Source organism: Tinamus guttatus, unplaced genomic scaffold, assembly GCF_059628265.1.
Source record: "Tinamus guttatus ecotype Peru unplaced genomic scaffold, ASM5962826v1 Tinamus_guttatus_pri_ptg000026l, whole genome shotgun sequence".
NCBI classification, from domain to species: domain Eukaryota; kingdom Metazoa; phylum Chordata; class Aves; order Tinamiformes; family Tinamidae; genus Tinamus; species Tinamus guttatus.
The window spans coordinates 1,630,226-1,646,475 of NW_028288560.1; the positions used below are offsets into that span (position 1 = coordinate 1,630,226).

The 16,250-nt window shown below is 55.2% G+C and overlaps 1 protein-coding gene across 1 annotated transcript; it reads right to left on the reverse strand.

Moving 5' to 3' along the window:
* Positions 1–1,926: 1,926 nt before the first annotated feature.
* On the reverse strand, positions 1,927–16,039 carry DAG1 (dystroglycan 1). The gene is made up of 2 exons (XM_088527302.1): positions 15,704–16,039; positions 1,927–4,338 (listed from the first exon to the last, which is right to left on the reverse strand). Exons 1-2 carry the CDS (start codon positions 15,983–15,985, stop codon positions 1,930–1,932), a joined length of 2,691 nt encoding a protein of 896 aa, XP_088383428.1. The 5' UTR covers positions 15,986–16,039; the 3' UTR covers positions 1,927–1,929.
* Positions 16,040–16,250: the final 211 nt, after the last annotated feature.

Here is a 16,250-nt window from a genome sequence, read left to right on the forward strand (position 1 = left end):
TACAAACACCCAAAATGGTGCCGGGAGACACGAACCTGGCTACAAACACCCAAAACAGCGCTAGGAGACACGAACCTGGCTACAAACACCCCGAAACCCGGCTACAAACACTCAAAATCCGGCTACAAACACCCCGAAACCCGGCTACAAATACCCCAAAACCCGGCTACAAATACCCAAAACGGTGCCAGGACACACGAGCCCGGCTACAAATGCCCCAAAAACCTGGCTATAAAAACCCCAAAACAGCGCCCAGGAGACACGAACCTGTCTACAAACACCCAAAATACAGCTACAACCACCCAAAACAGCTTTGGGGAGATACGAACCCAGTGCAAACGCCCCAAAACCCAGCTAGAAACACCCCAAACCCGGCTACAAACACCCCAAAACAGCACCCGGGAGGCAGGAACCTGGCTACAAATACCCAAAATGGCGCCAGGAGACATAACCGTGCTACAAGCACCCCAAAACCCATCTACAAACACCCCAAAAGAGCGCTGGGAAACAACCTGGCTACAAACACCCAAAAACCTGGTTGCAAACACCCAAAACGGTGCCGGGAGACACGATCCCAGATACAAACACCCTAAAAGCCAGCTACAAATACCCAAAACAGCGCCCGAGCGGCCGCAGAGTAGCCCAGGCCAGAAGGGATTTAACAAAAAAGGGGAAAAAACAGAAAAAATCACAGCCCTAAAGCAAGTGGGCAGCAGCAGGGGCCCCAGGCTGCTACTCCGGGAGCCCCGCGGCTCCAGCGACAGCAGCTTCCTACTTTTTATTATTATTATTATTATTAGAGGCTGTATCAAAAATTTCCTAAAAATAACGAGAGTGGAGAGTTCACCGATTTGTTTGTGGCTATTGACTTTCTGGTGCCTTTTTTTTTTTTTTCTCTCTTTTTTTCCCCCGTTTTCTCCCCTTCCTTTCCCGTCAGCAGTGGCTGGGAGAGCCGGGGGCGGCGGGAGGTGGCTCCAGGATGGTGCCCCAAAGTGGAGCCAAATGGGAAGCGATGGCGCCGCACTATGGAAAATAAACAAAAATAGCCAAAACAGTTGGGGAAGTGTGAAAAAATAGAGTGAAAAGGGAAAAGAGAGGATCCCACCATGACGCCGGTGGGCAGGGATGCTCATGGGAGCCGCTGGAGCCACCTCCGAGCATCCCGTCCCTGGTGGAAGGTTTCTCAGCCCATCGGAAAATGGGATCGCTTGGATTAATCCCTTCACCCCCTCAAAAAAAAAAGGCTAAAAATGGGAAAAAAGAAAAAGAAAAAACAACCTTCCCCCACCAATACTTTGTCCTCTAGATCCACCCTATAACTAGACCCCCTGCAACAACCACCTCTCCCCCTTGTCCCCCAAACGATACATCCACGTTTAGGTAAACAGCAGAATTAAACGTAAAAACTTAAAACCGTTGACTTCAGAAAGTCCCTTGGATTTAATTTTTTTTTAAGTTTTTTTTTTTTCATTTTTTTTTTAGGCTACCTTTCATGTTACGTCCTGTAGCTAGACACACGTGAATAGAAAAAAAGAACAGTACAGTTAGTGTTAAAGGCAAACAGCGGAGACCCAGAGCGCGACGCCAGAGCTGCCTGCCCGCCTGGCCCCCCCGGCCCGGAGAAGCCCCCGCCGCCAGAAATACGTTTTTGAGCCAACATCTTCTTTTTTTTTTTTTTTTTTTTTTTTGTCCTTTTGTTTTCTATGAATAAAATAAACCCAAAAGCTTGTTAGGCAAAAATAAAAGGAGTGTCCCCCCCGTCCCGCCCCGCTCCCGCCCTGAGCCGCCCTCCCCGCCGGGCCCTGTGGCGCGCTGGCCCCGCGGGGCGCGCGCGGCCCCGGGACGGGCTCCTGCACGGCGAGGGGGCTGCGGGCCCGCGGGCGGCCCCGGCGGCCGGAGGCGCCTTCTGCAGCGAGAGCCGCCCGTCCGTTAAGGGGGGACGTAGGGCGGCGGGGACCTGTACGGGGTCATGTTCTTCGGGCGGGAGCCTTTGCCCTCCATGGGGGCGGTGAAGGGCGGTGGCGGCTGGTAGGGCGGCGCGTTGGGGTCCTCGTCGCGCAGCGGCGCGTACTCCCCGATGGGGTCCTGGTTGAGCGGCGTGGTCTCGGGCACGCTCTGGTTGGGGTACTCGGGAGGGGGCAGCGGGGCTTTCTCCTCCTGGAGGATGAGGGGCATGCTGGAGGACGGCGGCGGCTTGGAGTCGTCCAGCTCGTCGGCGAAGATGATGGGGACGCCCTTCTTGATGAAGGTGGCCTGGTCCTCGATGGTGAGCTTCCCTTTCCGCTTCTTGCGGTAGCAGATCATGGCGATGATGCCCGCCACGAGGAGGATGGCGGCCACCACCACGGCGGGGATCACCGTGTGCAGGTACACGTCGTCCTCGCTGCTCTTCTCGGGGTCCTTGCCAGCCGCCACCGTCGGCGTCGCCTCCGACGCCACCCTGCCGTCCTTGGTCACGGGGATGAACTGCATGTGGCGGCAGCTGCCGGAGCCGACGACCGACACGTTCAAAGGCTTGAACTCCGGCTGCAAGACGTTCGCCAGAGCCGGGCTCGGGCCTCCGGCATCATCCGCGATCCTCCTGCTCAATGTCCGGATCTGCTCCCGGGGGCAGGGCTCGAGGGGCAGCGTGTTGTTCGTCCACTCCACGACGATGGAGCCTTTGGTGATGCCCTGCACCGTGATGGTGCTGCTGTTCCTGTCGCCGAATGCCAGAGCCAGCTTCTTCACCAGCATAATTTTTTTATGGATGTCGTTCGCCACTGCGTTGTGGTCTCCTTCCAGCCTGGCTTTGAACTTCACTGGGGCCTTGTCCCCGTGCGGCCGCTTGTGCACGTGGATCTCAAAAGCGTCCACAGCAAAGAGGCCGCCTTTGTCGGTCGCGTACATGAAGTACTCGTGCTTCCCCACGTGGTTACGGTCAGGCATGCCGTACATGAGCTGACTGGTGCTGTTGAACTGCACCCACGAGTTCTCTTCTATCATCTGCTGCTCCTTCAGCTTCAGGGTGAGCTGCAGCTTGTCCGTGGTGGTGTCCTCCTTGTCATAGAAGGTATCAGAGGGTATTTTAACCTCGAAGTACGTGCCCTCCCACGCGTCAACCCTGTCGATGTGGTTCGTGAGCTTGGGCGGCTCATTGGGCTCCCAGGGCCGGGGGAGCCCGCTGGCCGTGGTGCGTGCGCGGCTCGGTGGCGATGCCGTCGTCAGCTTGGTGGGGGGGGATCTCGTGGTGCTCGGAGGCTTGGTGGGCCGTGGCGTTTTGGGTCTTCGGGTAGGCCTTCGCGTCGTCGCCGTGGAGGAATCGGTGGTGGACGGGGTGGCTGGCTTCAGGGTGGAGACTCGCGGCTTCTTGGTGGTGGTGGTTGGAGGGGTAATCACGGCCGTGGGCTCTACGAAGCCAGGCATCGTGGGGCGAATGGGCACAGTCATTGTGCCCGTGGCTTCTACCACCTTGGTCGGCTGGATTGGCCCCAGGGTGGGCGTCTGCACTATGGGGCCCCTTGTTCTGATGGTGACCGTGGGCTTCCTCGGCAGCGGGATGGGCTCCCTGACCGGGGGAGCTGTGGTCTCCGTGGGAGGCGCGATGGCCGGCGACGTTGGCGTGGGGACGATCCTCGTCGGTGGCTCTTGGGCCGCGGTGGTGGGTGGCCCGATGGCAGTCAAGGGTGTGGGGGTGGCATTGATCTGCCGCCGCATCCTCTTGGGGAGATGAGGTTTCTTGTTAGCAATGTGCCAGCCAACAACAGGGTAGCCAAGGCGGGCAGACATGGTCCCCTCTTTAGCCGGAGCCTCAACATTGCTGATGTTGGGGACGGTGTTTTGGCTCAGAGAACATCCCAGTTTCCATGAGAGTAAGGCCCCATTTTCCACCACCTTCTTTGCGTTTCCGGGTCCTGCCATGAAGGCGGACATGTCAAAAAGTCTGTTATTTACAACAGGAACCAACTTCATGTTATGAAGTTCCATCTGCGAGAAGCTTCTCATTCTCTTTAAAAGTTCAATCCTCTGCTTTGGTGTCATTTTTGTTAGGTCGGCATCCAAAATGACGGTCAGGATAGTGACCGGCTCTTCCAACCCACACGCAAACAGCGCTGCCTCACCCATATCCTGGAGAACCACTCTCAAGGACTGAGGCTCATTGTGCTCCTCTTGGTGCACCTCAATGGAGAACACGTTTGCTGCCTGCGGCACGTGGCTCCCGTTGGGGAACACCTGCAGCGTGGTCACCGAGATGTAGTGGACGCCCTTGTCTGTGTCAAGGGGCAGGCCTTCGAGCGAGCTGCTCTCCGCGTTCCAGTGCAGCCACGAGGGCAAGGAATCCTTCCCCGCCTCAGAGATCTGTAAACAGGAGAGACACAAGAAAGCGCTTTTAGGAGGAGGGCATCAGGACTGGTTCTACCGGCAGCGCAAGCAGCGAGGAAGGACCTCCCTGGCCAGGATGGGGCAGTGTGTCTCCATCTCGGCATGGTGACACAGGCTGCTTGTGTTGCAGACACCTGTCCCCACAGGCTCAAGGGGCCTGGCAAGAAGAGTGGCCCAACGCAGCACGTGATGTTGGGCCCCAAAGGCCTCCTGCCTGCCTGGTGCCAGCTCTCCAGCCCTCGTCACGCAGCTCCAAAGCACAAGCGATTCCTTTTCTCTGAGGGCAGAAGGGTAATTTAAGATGACGGACAGCTACAAAGTTGAGGGTGAAGCTACGTGACACGGGCAAGCCCATCTAAGGGCGCAGCACTGCTGCAAGTGGCTGCGCTCCTCCCTCTTCCTTCTCTCCCACCCCTGCTATCCCATCTCCTTCTTCCCCTTACAAAGCAATTCACCCTGATAGCCTGGCAAAACCCAGCCTTTTCAAAGTTATTCTGCTGGCTAATGGACTCGATTAGCTCAGGAAAGGTCAAGGCTAGGCCAGTAGAGGGCTGGAGGGGACGGTTGGGGGCAGTGACCACTTAGCAAAGTCCTTCAGGCAGCACCCCCTGACTTTGGTTCTGCTCTCCAGACACTGGAGGTCTCTAACAAGCTGCGCCGCTTGTGCCACAGTGCTTCATGTCTTGCACATGGCTTCAGGCCCGTTTACCTCCCCCAAGAGCCCGGCCAGGCCCCAGGCTCGTGCCTGGAAGCAGCTCCCAAAGGACCCCGACTACCTCAGCGAGGTGCTGCTGGTGGGGGCACCACGGCAGCTGAGGCTAGTACAAAGCTCAGCGCCCCTCACCTCTTCCTAGCTCTCAGTTAGAAAGAGATATCAAAGAGCTGCTTGGCCGTTTGAGGAAGGGCAAACCAAGGACCTACAAGAGGCAACCACCACCTCGGTTTGGTCACCGCAGAGTGTGCGGCAGCGCTGCGGCCGCCAGCTTGGGCAGGCAGGCGCACGGACTCAAACTGCACTTAGACAGGCGCGTACAAGAAAAATCTGCTGTTAACCTTAAATGTGATGTGTGGCATGGGTGAGTGGAAGCCAATTTAAGAGTGAGAGGCTTTCCTCAGGACTGCAGCAGTCTAAGGGAAGGAGGAATGCATGGGAAGCCTCCCGACTTCCATAGGCTGGAGAGAAGGAGAGGCAGAGGTGGCCTCCCCAGCTGCCTTCTCAACTTACTTGCTCTATATCCACTGGCTTTTCCCCATGGTCATCATCCCGAGGCCACCCTCCTTCTCAGCAAGTACAGGCCGCCGTCCTGCCCGTGTGCGGAGCCAAGGACAGGCACGTCCCACCCTGGGCACGTCCCTCCCTGGGCAGCTGACGTGCAGCTCCGCTGCGAGCCCCGTCTCCACGGTACAGGAAGGACACGTCCAGGAAGCCCCAAAGCTTCATTTGCTCCCGTTTTGCTTCTAAATCACAGGGGCCTAATGGCAGGGTAAGGGGCAGCCGCAGCGCAGCGGCAGTCGCGGCGCTCCATGAGGCCTCGCGGAGCGGCACCACGTCCAAGCGGCGCAGGTCACTTCCCTGGCTGCTCTCACACTTCTCGGCTGCAAAGAAAAGCGCCTCTACTTCAAAAGGCTGGGGAGGAAAAACAAAGAGCAGGATTGTTTGCTGCCAGCAACACTGAGGCCAGAGAGACAGGGAGCAGGCTGGAAATCCGAGACAGGGCTTGGGTTTTAGCAGGACTCCGGAGCATCTTCCAGGCACTCTCGGCAGGCAAAGCCTCCCAGGCTCCCGGACAGGTCCCAGGAAGCAGCGGGCACAAGGCAAGGGCCATCTCCTGGCTCCGAGGGGTCTCTCTCCCTCACAACACTGCCCTGTGTGCGCGGAGCGGCGGGGAACGGTGCCAGCGGGCCCTGCGCTGGCTTGGCTCCTCCGTGCTCTCCCGGGGCAGGAATGTGCCTGTTCCTGGGGCTGGAGACTCCAGCAGCAGCTACCAAACGGCTGAGTGTGACGCTCCGGTGAACGTGCTTTCATTCGGCTTTGTGGCTTACCCATTTATCTGACAGCAAACTTAGTTTTGGCAATGTTACATGCTGCTTCTGCTTCTCCTCGCCGCAAAAGGAGAAGCCGCTTTTGCCAAAGGAGAAAGGAGGATTTTACCTGGCACGGACACATTGAACCAAGCCTGTCTGCTGCAGGAGCAAAGGACCAAACTGTCCTTTCTTGGGCATTTTAGCCCAAGGGGGACAAATGCAGAGTGTCCTCCCACCCAGCCAGGAGCTGACTTGCAGTTGGGCCCCTTCTCACAAAAATAAAAATAAAAAATAAAATAAAACAAGCACACCCCCAAAATTGAGGCATCAGGCCAGCATCTGTTAGATTTTAGAATTTAAATTGCCAAGAGCCAGACTTTGCCACTGTCCCCTCATGCTAAAATTAGCCACTAACCTGCCCACAGGAGGGGAAGAAGGACAGGGCTCGGCCCAAGGCAGGAGCCCGGTCAGGACAAAGCCACAGCTTTCACAGACAGGAAGGATAAAACCCTTTGAGGTGCTTAATGCTTGCTAAAAAGTGTAATTAAAGGCTACGCTTGGAATAACTTCTTTCCCTCCTGTGCCCTCCACAAGAGCTTTTAATTACAGGATCACCCACTCAGCACCGTTTTCCTGTGATCTGGCGCTTTCAGCCGCACGGGACATGCGTGGAGCGGGAGCCAGGGAAGCGAGGGCCAAGGGCAGGGAGAGACTCGTCCCCTGCTTTTCTTGAAGAACATCTACTGAAAAGCAGCCCTAGGCACCTTCGTTCTCAAAGTCAGGACACTGGGTCCGAACCTGACCCGACTCAGAATGGTTCTAAAGAACCAGTGCTAGATAATTAACTTCGGGTAGATGCTCTCAGGTGAAAAATAAGGCTCTTTTGAAAAGCAAAATCACTTCCTGACCAATCACTTTTTTGGGACAGCTCATTCTAGCAAGGATGTGACAGCTCCAAAATGTTTAGAAAAACCAAAAACACTTAAACTTGTTTCAAGAAGAGCTGAACCAGTTCAGCTGTCTCCAATCTGTGAAGATACGCGGGCTATTTGTGAGGGTTCTGCACCAAGGCAATTAATATAACCAGATGTACATGTATGACACACACAAAATCCGGGACGCTGTCTGTGCCTCCCCTGGGAAATTTGGGGGAAGTTACCAAGTGAAGAAGAGTCAAAGGCACCGCTCTGCTTTAAACACAGCCATTGCCCTGCCAGCAAAGATTCACCCAGGCAAACCCTGCAAAGGAAGAGCCTGACAAGATTGGACTGGATAATCCGAGCAGTTATTCTGGCCTTGCAGCCCCTCGGGCTGAATCAAACTCCTTGTTCACGGAGGATCACGAAGCAGGGACCTTTGCTTGGGTTTGTCCCGGCCGCAGTTGTCCGTGTTACAGCGCTTTGGTGTTCAGCCCGGCCCATCCTGCTCACTGGGGTGTTTGGGGCAGAGCAGAGGGCCCTGGACTTTCTTCTAGCACCATTTCTTTCAAATATTGCTTCAAACAGTATTTGCTGGGGCTCCACAGAGTTAATGATTTGGGATCTCTAGCTTTCCCGTTATAACTTTTCCGGTTTTGTATGTACACAAGAAATATCGGCCTTAAGTCCAAAGCCCTGCCATTTCCCTCAAGGGGTCTGGTTTCAAAATACCTCTTCTGTTGCTCAAGGGGAGGATAAAAAGGCTGTCTTTGTGCTCCTATTATTTGAGATAATTGTAAATGAATGCTTATCGGGGAAAGATTACACAAGACGGTTAAGAAATTAGCCGTGTTTGCAATTTTAAATCCATACAGCGGCCTGGCCGGCTTTGAGGACCCTGTTCCCAAAGTCCTTCTGGATACAGGCGGCCTGTTATTCTAGGCCCGCCAACTGCCGACAGGCAGCTCCTAAAAGGAGATAGCTCCATTTGATTTGTTTTCTAAACTCGGGTCTTACAGCCCTGGAGTTCAGTCGAACAAAGATAAGCAAACACGAAGCGAGCAAAACTGCTGCCTCTAAGGGAATCTGAGCACGAAAACACATTCTTGCCGATGACCCTCCGGGTATTTACTCCTCCTCCTCCTCCTCCTCCTTTCAAGGAACCCTGCAAAAATGGAAGCAAATGTCCCTTGCCAAGAGATGGGCTCCTTGGGATCTGTCTCTGAGCTCACCCTACTACACCGTGCCGAAATCCCAGCCTTGGGGCCAAGCACTTGGGAAGCATCGAGGGATCTTCCAGACTATGTTTTACCAGACCCTTGCCAACCGGCAGCAGGCAGGGACGCAGCCCCTCCTCAGAGCAGCTTCCTACGCCCTTTCAAATCATCCCTAGAAGAATTTTGCAACTGTTTTGCAGCTGGAAGCGAGCAGGGATCTGCCTGCAGCTCTGCCAGATCTTCCAGTGCCCCCAGTTGTCCCCTCTCAAAGGTCCATCTGTTGCTGAGGGACGGGCCAGCATGCCAGCGATTGCACGAGGATTACACTTGCTGATGGTTGTTTACTGTACAATAGGCTCTTAGTCTTGGTTGCTCCTTCTGGATTATCCTAATATCCATGGGCAATAATGGAAAACATCATGGGGGCCCTCTCTCGATCCGGACAGAGGGCAAACTGAGCTCCATTTAGGATGAGCGAGCTGCTGCGGGGCACTGTTACTCGCAGAAGAGCAGCAGTCCTAGCTCAGAGCAGCTCCACAGGCTTTCCCTGTGTCCCATGCAGGGCAGACAGTAAAGGCTCCAATTCCACACCCGCACTGCCACAGATTTTGCTGGGAGACCTGGCGCTGCCTGTGATTTTTGGTGCTGGCACGGCCAAACCTGCCCGTGGGCATCCTCAGCAGCCCATGCTCCTCTGAGCACCAACAGCTGCTTCAGGTGAAGGTGGGACCCCACGGACACGCATCAGCTGCTCCAGGATGTCCCACACAGAAGCATCTGTCCCTGGAAGTCTCAAAACAGCCCGCAGGCTTCACCAACTCTCCGACAGCTTCTGGCATTTGGATGTGGAAGTTCAGCCCCAGGCACCAGGACAGACTAGGGGTTGGCCTGCTGGAAAGCAGCTCTGCAGAGAGGGATTTGAGAGTCCTGGTTGACAAGTTAACCGTAACTCTTCTCGCTGGTGGCCAGTGACAGGACAAGGGGTATTGGGTGCAAGTTGAAACACAGGAAGTTTCATCTCCATGTGAGGAAGAACTTCTTTGCTATGAGGGTGCTAGAGCCCTGGCACAGGCTGCCCAGAGAGGCTGTGGAGTCTCCTTCTCTGGAGATCTTCCAACCCGCCTGGATGCCACCCTGTGCCACGTGCTCTGGGTGTCCCTGCTGGAGCAGGGGGCCTGGACTAGATGATCCCTAGAGGTCCCTTCCAACCTCAGCCATTCTGGGACTCTGGAATTCTTCGGGCTCAGCAAAATGGCTGCGCTACCGAAAAGGCCACGGGCTGGCAGAGCCGCGGCCAGCGAACGCCGTCCTCGCATCCGCCCACCGTGCCCGCTCCCTCTCCACATGCGTCGGGGATAAGGGCGCTATTGAGAGCCCCGCTCCGCCTGGGCAAGGGAGCACAACAGCTGCTTCACGGGGAGGTCACCACAAAATGTTGAGTGTCCCGAGAAATCCGCCTTTTCATCCGCTCCCGCCGCCAGCTTGGAAGGGTTTGTTTGGCCGCATTGTTGGAGGGGGAACGCGGCGCCCGCCCGCGCGAGGGGCCGGGGTCGGCGCTGGCTGCCCACATCCCACTTTCTCCCTTGTTAGCGGAGCGAGCGCGGGGCGGGAAAAACCTCCAAAAGGAGAGGGCGAGAGAGAAAAAAAATCCATGAAGTTCAGCCAGGCTCCTCTTTCAGCGCGACTTTTGAGAAGCTAAAGGCCAAAGGGAAGCGAAAGAGAAAAATACGCGGCAGGAGGGGTGCCAAGCGGCGAGGGTTTGGGCCTGCGGCCCCAGCGGTGCCTCACGCGGCCCAGCCCCGCTCCCGCTCGCAGGACGCTCCTCGGCGCCCTTCGCCGTCCCCTTCTCCAGCCGCCCGCGGGCGCAGGGCGAGGGCCCTGCGAGCAGGACACAGCAAGCGAGGAGCTTCTCAGCCCGGCCAAAAAGCTGGGTTATAATTAGATGGAGTCATTTTTTCCACTCCTTCCAATTCAGAGCTTGTTACTAAGCGCATGCTGAAAATGCCAATTCCCTGACTCTGGCTTGCCGACGGGAAAAGATAAGCGTCCCACCTCCTCCCTGGCCCCCCAGCAGGAGTTTTATCGGATTATCTTATCTCTGAAGATTTCAACACTGCAGTGGAGCAAAGCCCTGCCCAAGCCGCCCTTTGCCTGGACCTGTTCCAGCCGCTGCCGTTCAGCCCCACATACGCACGTGTAAATAGTTGGCTACATCTTCGAGTCCCCAACAGTCTCAGGGTGAACAGGTGGTGAAGCTCAAAAGGCTCCGGCACCAAGAGCCTTTCAAGGGAGCAACGCTTGCAGCAGGGCACCGAGACCCAACGTCCCAACCGTGGCAGGTCGCGCTCTGCGGGCCCCACAGACCCTCCTGGTGAAGGTCTGATGAGCCTAAACCTGCTCAGTAAAAGCCACTTCACCAGATGGCAAACAGAACAGCCAGGGGAAGTGCCAAAATGGGGCTCCTATCCAGAGAGCACCCCTCGCAGCTGGACAGCCCGAAAAGCAGATCTGCTTCAGAACCGTCCCGGGCCCATTTCATTCGCCTTTCCTAAAGCAACAACTTCCTCACGAGTGTCTAGATGAGCACGTCCTAGCGGCACCTGACACCCTGTGGGCTGCCGCAAGCTGTAACGCAGCATCTCACGCCGCGGAACAAACCCTTAGTCTTTCCACTGGCTCTAACTTGGGCTCCATGCCCAAACAGGGCTGCCCTGCTCGGGCTGGACCTGCAGGCCATGTTCCTGGCCCGTTTCTGAGCCAGGCAGCTCTGCTCTTCTGCCTGTGCAGACTACAGTGTCGTGGCTCCCCCCCGGCAGCTGTTGACCTCTCTTCAAGTTGTTCAGGGTTAGAAAGGGTGCCATTACGCTTCTGTACGTGCCTGCCTTGAATATTTAGCTCTAAACGCCACCGCTAAGCACTTCTGCAGTCACTCGGTGCCCAGATGCCTCCTGCTTTCTGCAGCCAGGCTGCCAGAAAACGCTACCACTGCCTCTTCTTTAGAGTACAAAGTCCTTTCTCTGCAGCTCGGGGACAGCAAATACAGGCAGACAACGGCTGCCACGGCAGGTCCCATTGCTGGGAAGGTCAATGCCCACCTTTGTACGAGGCCTTCTCCACAGCCAAACTCGGTGTCGGCTTTCCCGGTTCACGATGGGATCCCATCTCCGGGGCGATAAGAGCGGAGCGTCGGGCGCTCTGCAATAGCTGCTGTCCTGAATCCGGACAAAAAGCGCTCGGGCTGGCTGTGCTGTGACCCCGCACCAGCCCTCGCAACGGGAGGCTTAGATTTCCATGCAAGAAGAGCAGGATGACGTTAAGAGATGGGACGAACGGCACTAAAATAGAGCGCGAGTTTAGTAACACAAAAGTCAACGGTTGTTCACTGAGACTGATGTTCTCACTTGGCATCTCAACACTTGGAAGCGGGGATAAAAAAACACCCTACAGACCCGGTTACTTCAGCTGATCACAAGACGTCTGAGCTGAAGTAAGGCAGAAAGGGAAGAGCAAACAATTGTGGGATATATCAGACAAGGTTATTTATAGCAGAGTAAAGGAAGTTTTAACGCCTTTATGCAGGACTCTGGTAAAATCTCCCCCAGGATATTTTGTGTAGCTCTGGCCACGCAAAAAAAAAATCAAGAAAAAGAACTTGAGTTGGAGGAGGTGCAGAAAACATCCGCGGAAAAGAAAGCTGATTTTGAGAGAAGACCAAAGAGATTGGCTTGTTTAACCAAATAAAAATCAAGACAGGGAAATATGCCTGTCACTTATAAATACATGAAAGGAAGTAAATATTATGATGGTAGGAAAGATGGTTAAGCTAAAGGGCAGCACATACAAAAATTTCTAGCCATCTCTAGAGCTAGGCTAGAAGCAGTGTTTTTTAATCAGAGCAGACTGATTCTGGGGCATCCTTCACTTGGAAGCAGTGAGGACAGGCAACCAAACCAGTTTTAAGCAAATGTGGTAAAACCATGAAAAACAGGACGCAGTTGACCAAGTTTGTCCTGACCACAAGTTTTCACAGGTCGGGTTCAGCAATGTCTTTGGTAGACACGAGATAGGGAGACAGGCCAGAGACAATGGCAAACAAGGGTGACGGGAGCAACCTTCAAAACGAGGCGCCCCAAGCTCGCCCTGCTCCCCGTCACGTAGCTGTCACCAAGCGCCAGCCTCATCGCTCTGCGCCCGCACAAGCACAGCCACCATCCAGAGGGTGTTTTCAGGAAGGCAGCACGCAGAGGAAAGGGGTTTCCAACAACCAGGTCTGACTCAGAGCAGCCACAAGCCCAGGCAGTCAGGCAGCTTCAAGAAAACAAGAGATCCTGGAGCAAAGCTAGGCGGTAGCTGCTACTTCACATCTCCGTGCGTCCGTCTTTGCTTTCCGACTCCCTTCCTGAGTGCTTTGGAATAAACCTGAGTGTTTTTTTTTTTCCCTCTTCGCTGAGCCACAGGGCGTCCCATGCTCTTAGCCCCCTAGCAGCACCAGGGAAGCAGCTCTGCTCTCCGAGCACGATGCGGATTTACGCCGGGCTCCAAACGCCTCGTGGCGCGCCGGCCCAGAGACGTGTTTTGTCTACGGCAGCTGGAATCTGCTGAGGAGCAGGGAGAGGATCCGAGAGCCGGGTTCAAGGCAAGCCCCGCCACGACTCCAGCCAGCTGAGGAATAATCGCAGGGAGTTATCTAGAAGTGAAGCAGTCGCTTTCTTCGGCCTCCAGATAGGGAGCTCCTGCAGGCTTGGGGGCTGGGGACAACTTTTATTTTATTTTTAAATGAGATTATACCCATTTCTTAGTTACCTAAGAGAATTGAATACAGGCAACCACATCTCACTCTGACCCACCGCATCATCTCACAGGGGACAACCCTTAGTCTTTAAGTACAGGGGTTTGCAGCATCCAAACGTAGACGTTGTTATGCTGCGGCGTAGCTCACTTTGCCCCAAACACAGAGGGCATCCAAAGAAGAGACCAGAACAAATCGCCCTGAAGTTTTCCAGCCAAGCAAAACTCCATCCCAACCCTCCCAAACTGCCCACGCAGTTCCCCTTAGCCAGAAAGCAAATCCCCGTAGAAAGGGCTGGCTCCGCTCAGCGGCCAACGCTGCGTTCTCCGCTGGGGAGCCACCTTCCAGATCCACCAGTTCAGCGAGGCCGCCCCAAGTGCCCAGGAGCCTGCGTCACCTCTTAGGAATCAATTTGGAGGGGAACAGATGCAACTCGCTTTGGGGCCAGCCCACAGGCAAGCATGGAAATCGCTCCCAGCCTTGGCTGAACCAGATGCCACCAGCAGTTGTCCTTCAAGGCTTCCTCCAGTGCAGCCCATTTGCAGCTCCTCAAACGGCCGCTGGTTTTAGCAGAGGTGCCTCAAGGCTGCACAAGTTTTGTTGTAAGGTTGCTGAAATGATGTATCACCATTTTCATTTAACTCCTGGAGCTACCAAGGGGCAACGTTTGGCCAGGGAAGGGATACAGGGGTATTACAGCAACACAAAAAACTTCTTGCCATCAAAGGATACCAAAGCAAATACAAAATTCCAACCCAAAGTCACTACATCAGCAACAGAAGATCTTGATAACCCTTTCAAAGATCTTGAAACCCTTTCAAAAGATCTTGATCCCTTTCAAAACCCAAGGGATTTCCAAGCAAAGCGCAAAGCTGCCTCAGCCCTGGCTGCAATACGGAGCAGAGGGATCCATGCGGCAGGGGTAGGAGCGGGGGGCCCAGCGACCCTCAGGAGCCCCCTTGTTCCTACAGGTTCAAGCTGAAGGGGCTGCTCCTTTCAAGGACGCTGTCCCTGCCTGGCTGTGTGATGGTCACCGTGCTCATCATGGAACATTGAGCTTGGGAGGGACATCTAGGGATCATCTAGTCCGAGCCCTGCTCCAGCGGGGACACCCAGAGCATGTGGCACAGGGTGGCATCCAGGCAGGTTTGGAAGATCTCCAAAAACGGGGGTTCTGTGGATTCCTGCCACCGAACGGCACGGGGACATCCAGCATGGGGAAGACAAGTGCGTGCTCCTCACCTGGCAACGGCCACCACCGCCTTCCTTCCCAAGCGGTCTCGCCAGCTCCGAAGTAAACTAAATGCCATGCTTTTTACTGGGAAACCAGCCTGCCCGGCCCCTTCTCCAACTCCCCTAAGTGCAGGGTGCAGCCGCTGCCCTCCTCCTCCTCCCCGCGGGATGGGCTCTAGCGCTAGCAGTTGCATTCTTGGGATTTCCTGCGTATCGCGGGCATACGGCAGCCCCGACGCCCTCGTACGCGAGGTCTCGCAGCTGAGCAGGGTAGCGGCCTGGCTGCAGACAGATCTAAAGCAAAACTGCCTTCAGGGAGAAGCAGAGCTGTCAGACTCTCTTCTGACACGCTCTGCATCTCCCTCTGATCGTCTAAAACACAAGGGCTTGCTGTTCTTACCCCCTCACCATAAATAAATAAAAATAAAAATAAACCTGTTTCAATTTTGCTCTCTAGGGAAGTTTTGCAAAACTGGAAAACTTCTTCCAAACCTTTCTCTTTTTTCCGTTTAAAATCAGACTTTCCTGAGCTGTCCATGAGGTAGGCAAGCAGCTGGTTGGCAATCATAGTTTTGGAGGTGTCTCTGCCCTCCTTCCACGCTAGCTTGACATTTTCTTGCTCTGAGTACCAATCCCCAAAAGTCACTTTTTCAGGTGTGACCAGCAGCCTGAGGGTAGGTTGGAAGAAGAGACCCCAAAGACCCCCAAAAGACCGAGGTACAAGGCCAGGAGAGACTGTGTCACGGGTGGTGCAGAGCCCTACTTGCAGAATGAGAGCTGCCTAACAATATTTTATTGCCACAGGGAAGGAAGCACCTCAGAGCATCAGAGCAGCGGTCCCAGCTCCCGAGGCAACATCTTCCTGTCAGGTCAATGTGCCCATCCTTCCTGGGGCTGGATACTTCAGATTAAGTGCAGCCCACCAAGCAGATCAATCACCACTTAAGGAAAGAGGTCTCCAAGTCTGCTGTAGAGAGAAGGAACTTTGTAATGAGGTGAGAAAAGGAATTTTCTTTAATCCTTCTTCTCTAAGTCCTAAAAATTCTCCAGGCTGCCTCGTAGTCACCCCTGTGACCCATCCTATCAGGGGGGGCCTAGCTTAGCTCCTGCAGCTGCACATGGGATCCTGAAAGCAAGCCTTGGGGAATGCCATCACTCACCTGGACTATTTCTCCATTGGAAGCAATTAAATCCATGGGGATGGAGACTCTGAAGAAGCGGCCCACCACGGCGGAGCTGTCAGGGATGCCCACCACAGCGGGGACAGTCTCTCGGAGGTCCGAGAGCACGGAGTGCATGGAGGCCTCCAGCTGGTTCTCCCAGTCCCGCACCACCTCGGCCGCCTCGCCGGGCCAGTGGCAGTGAACAGAGGCCGCCAGCAGCAGCATGGAGAGCCAAGTCCTCCCCCGGCACGGGGGCAGCGCTGCGGATCCCAGGGTCATGCCGTCCCACGATGACGCTATCCAGCCGCCGGGAATCTGGAGGCACCGCAGGGCAGGCAGGGCGGCCGCAAGTCCCTCACAGGAGCCTCATCCTAAGACTCTCCGGAACCTGATGGAACAAAAGACACCAAAGCAGCACATTAATTACGATACCCAATGGGCAGCTGACATGCACAGACCTTGTCTGATATGCAGAGGTCCACCTGCCCCACCACCATCTTCGTTTCAGTTCTTTGAGGTAGCACATCCAGGAGAAAGAGCTTTT

Excerpts from the sequence above, each read along its gene's own strand:
- DAG1 (XM_088527302.1), bottom strand. The coding sequence starts at position 15,985 with ATGACCCTGGGATCCGCAGCGCTGCCCCCGTGCCGGGGGAGGACTTGG. Across the intron at positions 4,339-15,703 it reads CCAATGGAGAAATAGTCCAG|ATCTCTGAGGCGGGGAAGGA; the intron begins GTGAGTGATGGC and ends TCCTGTTTACAG.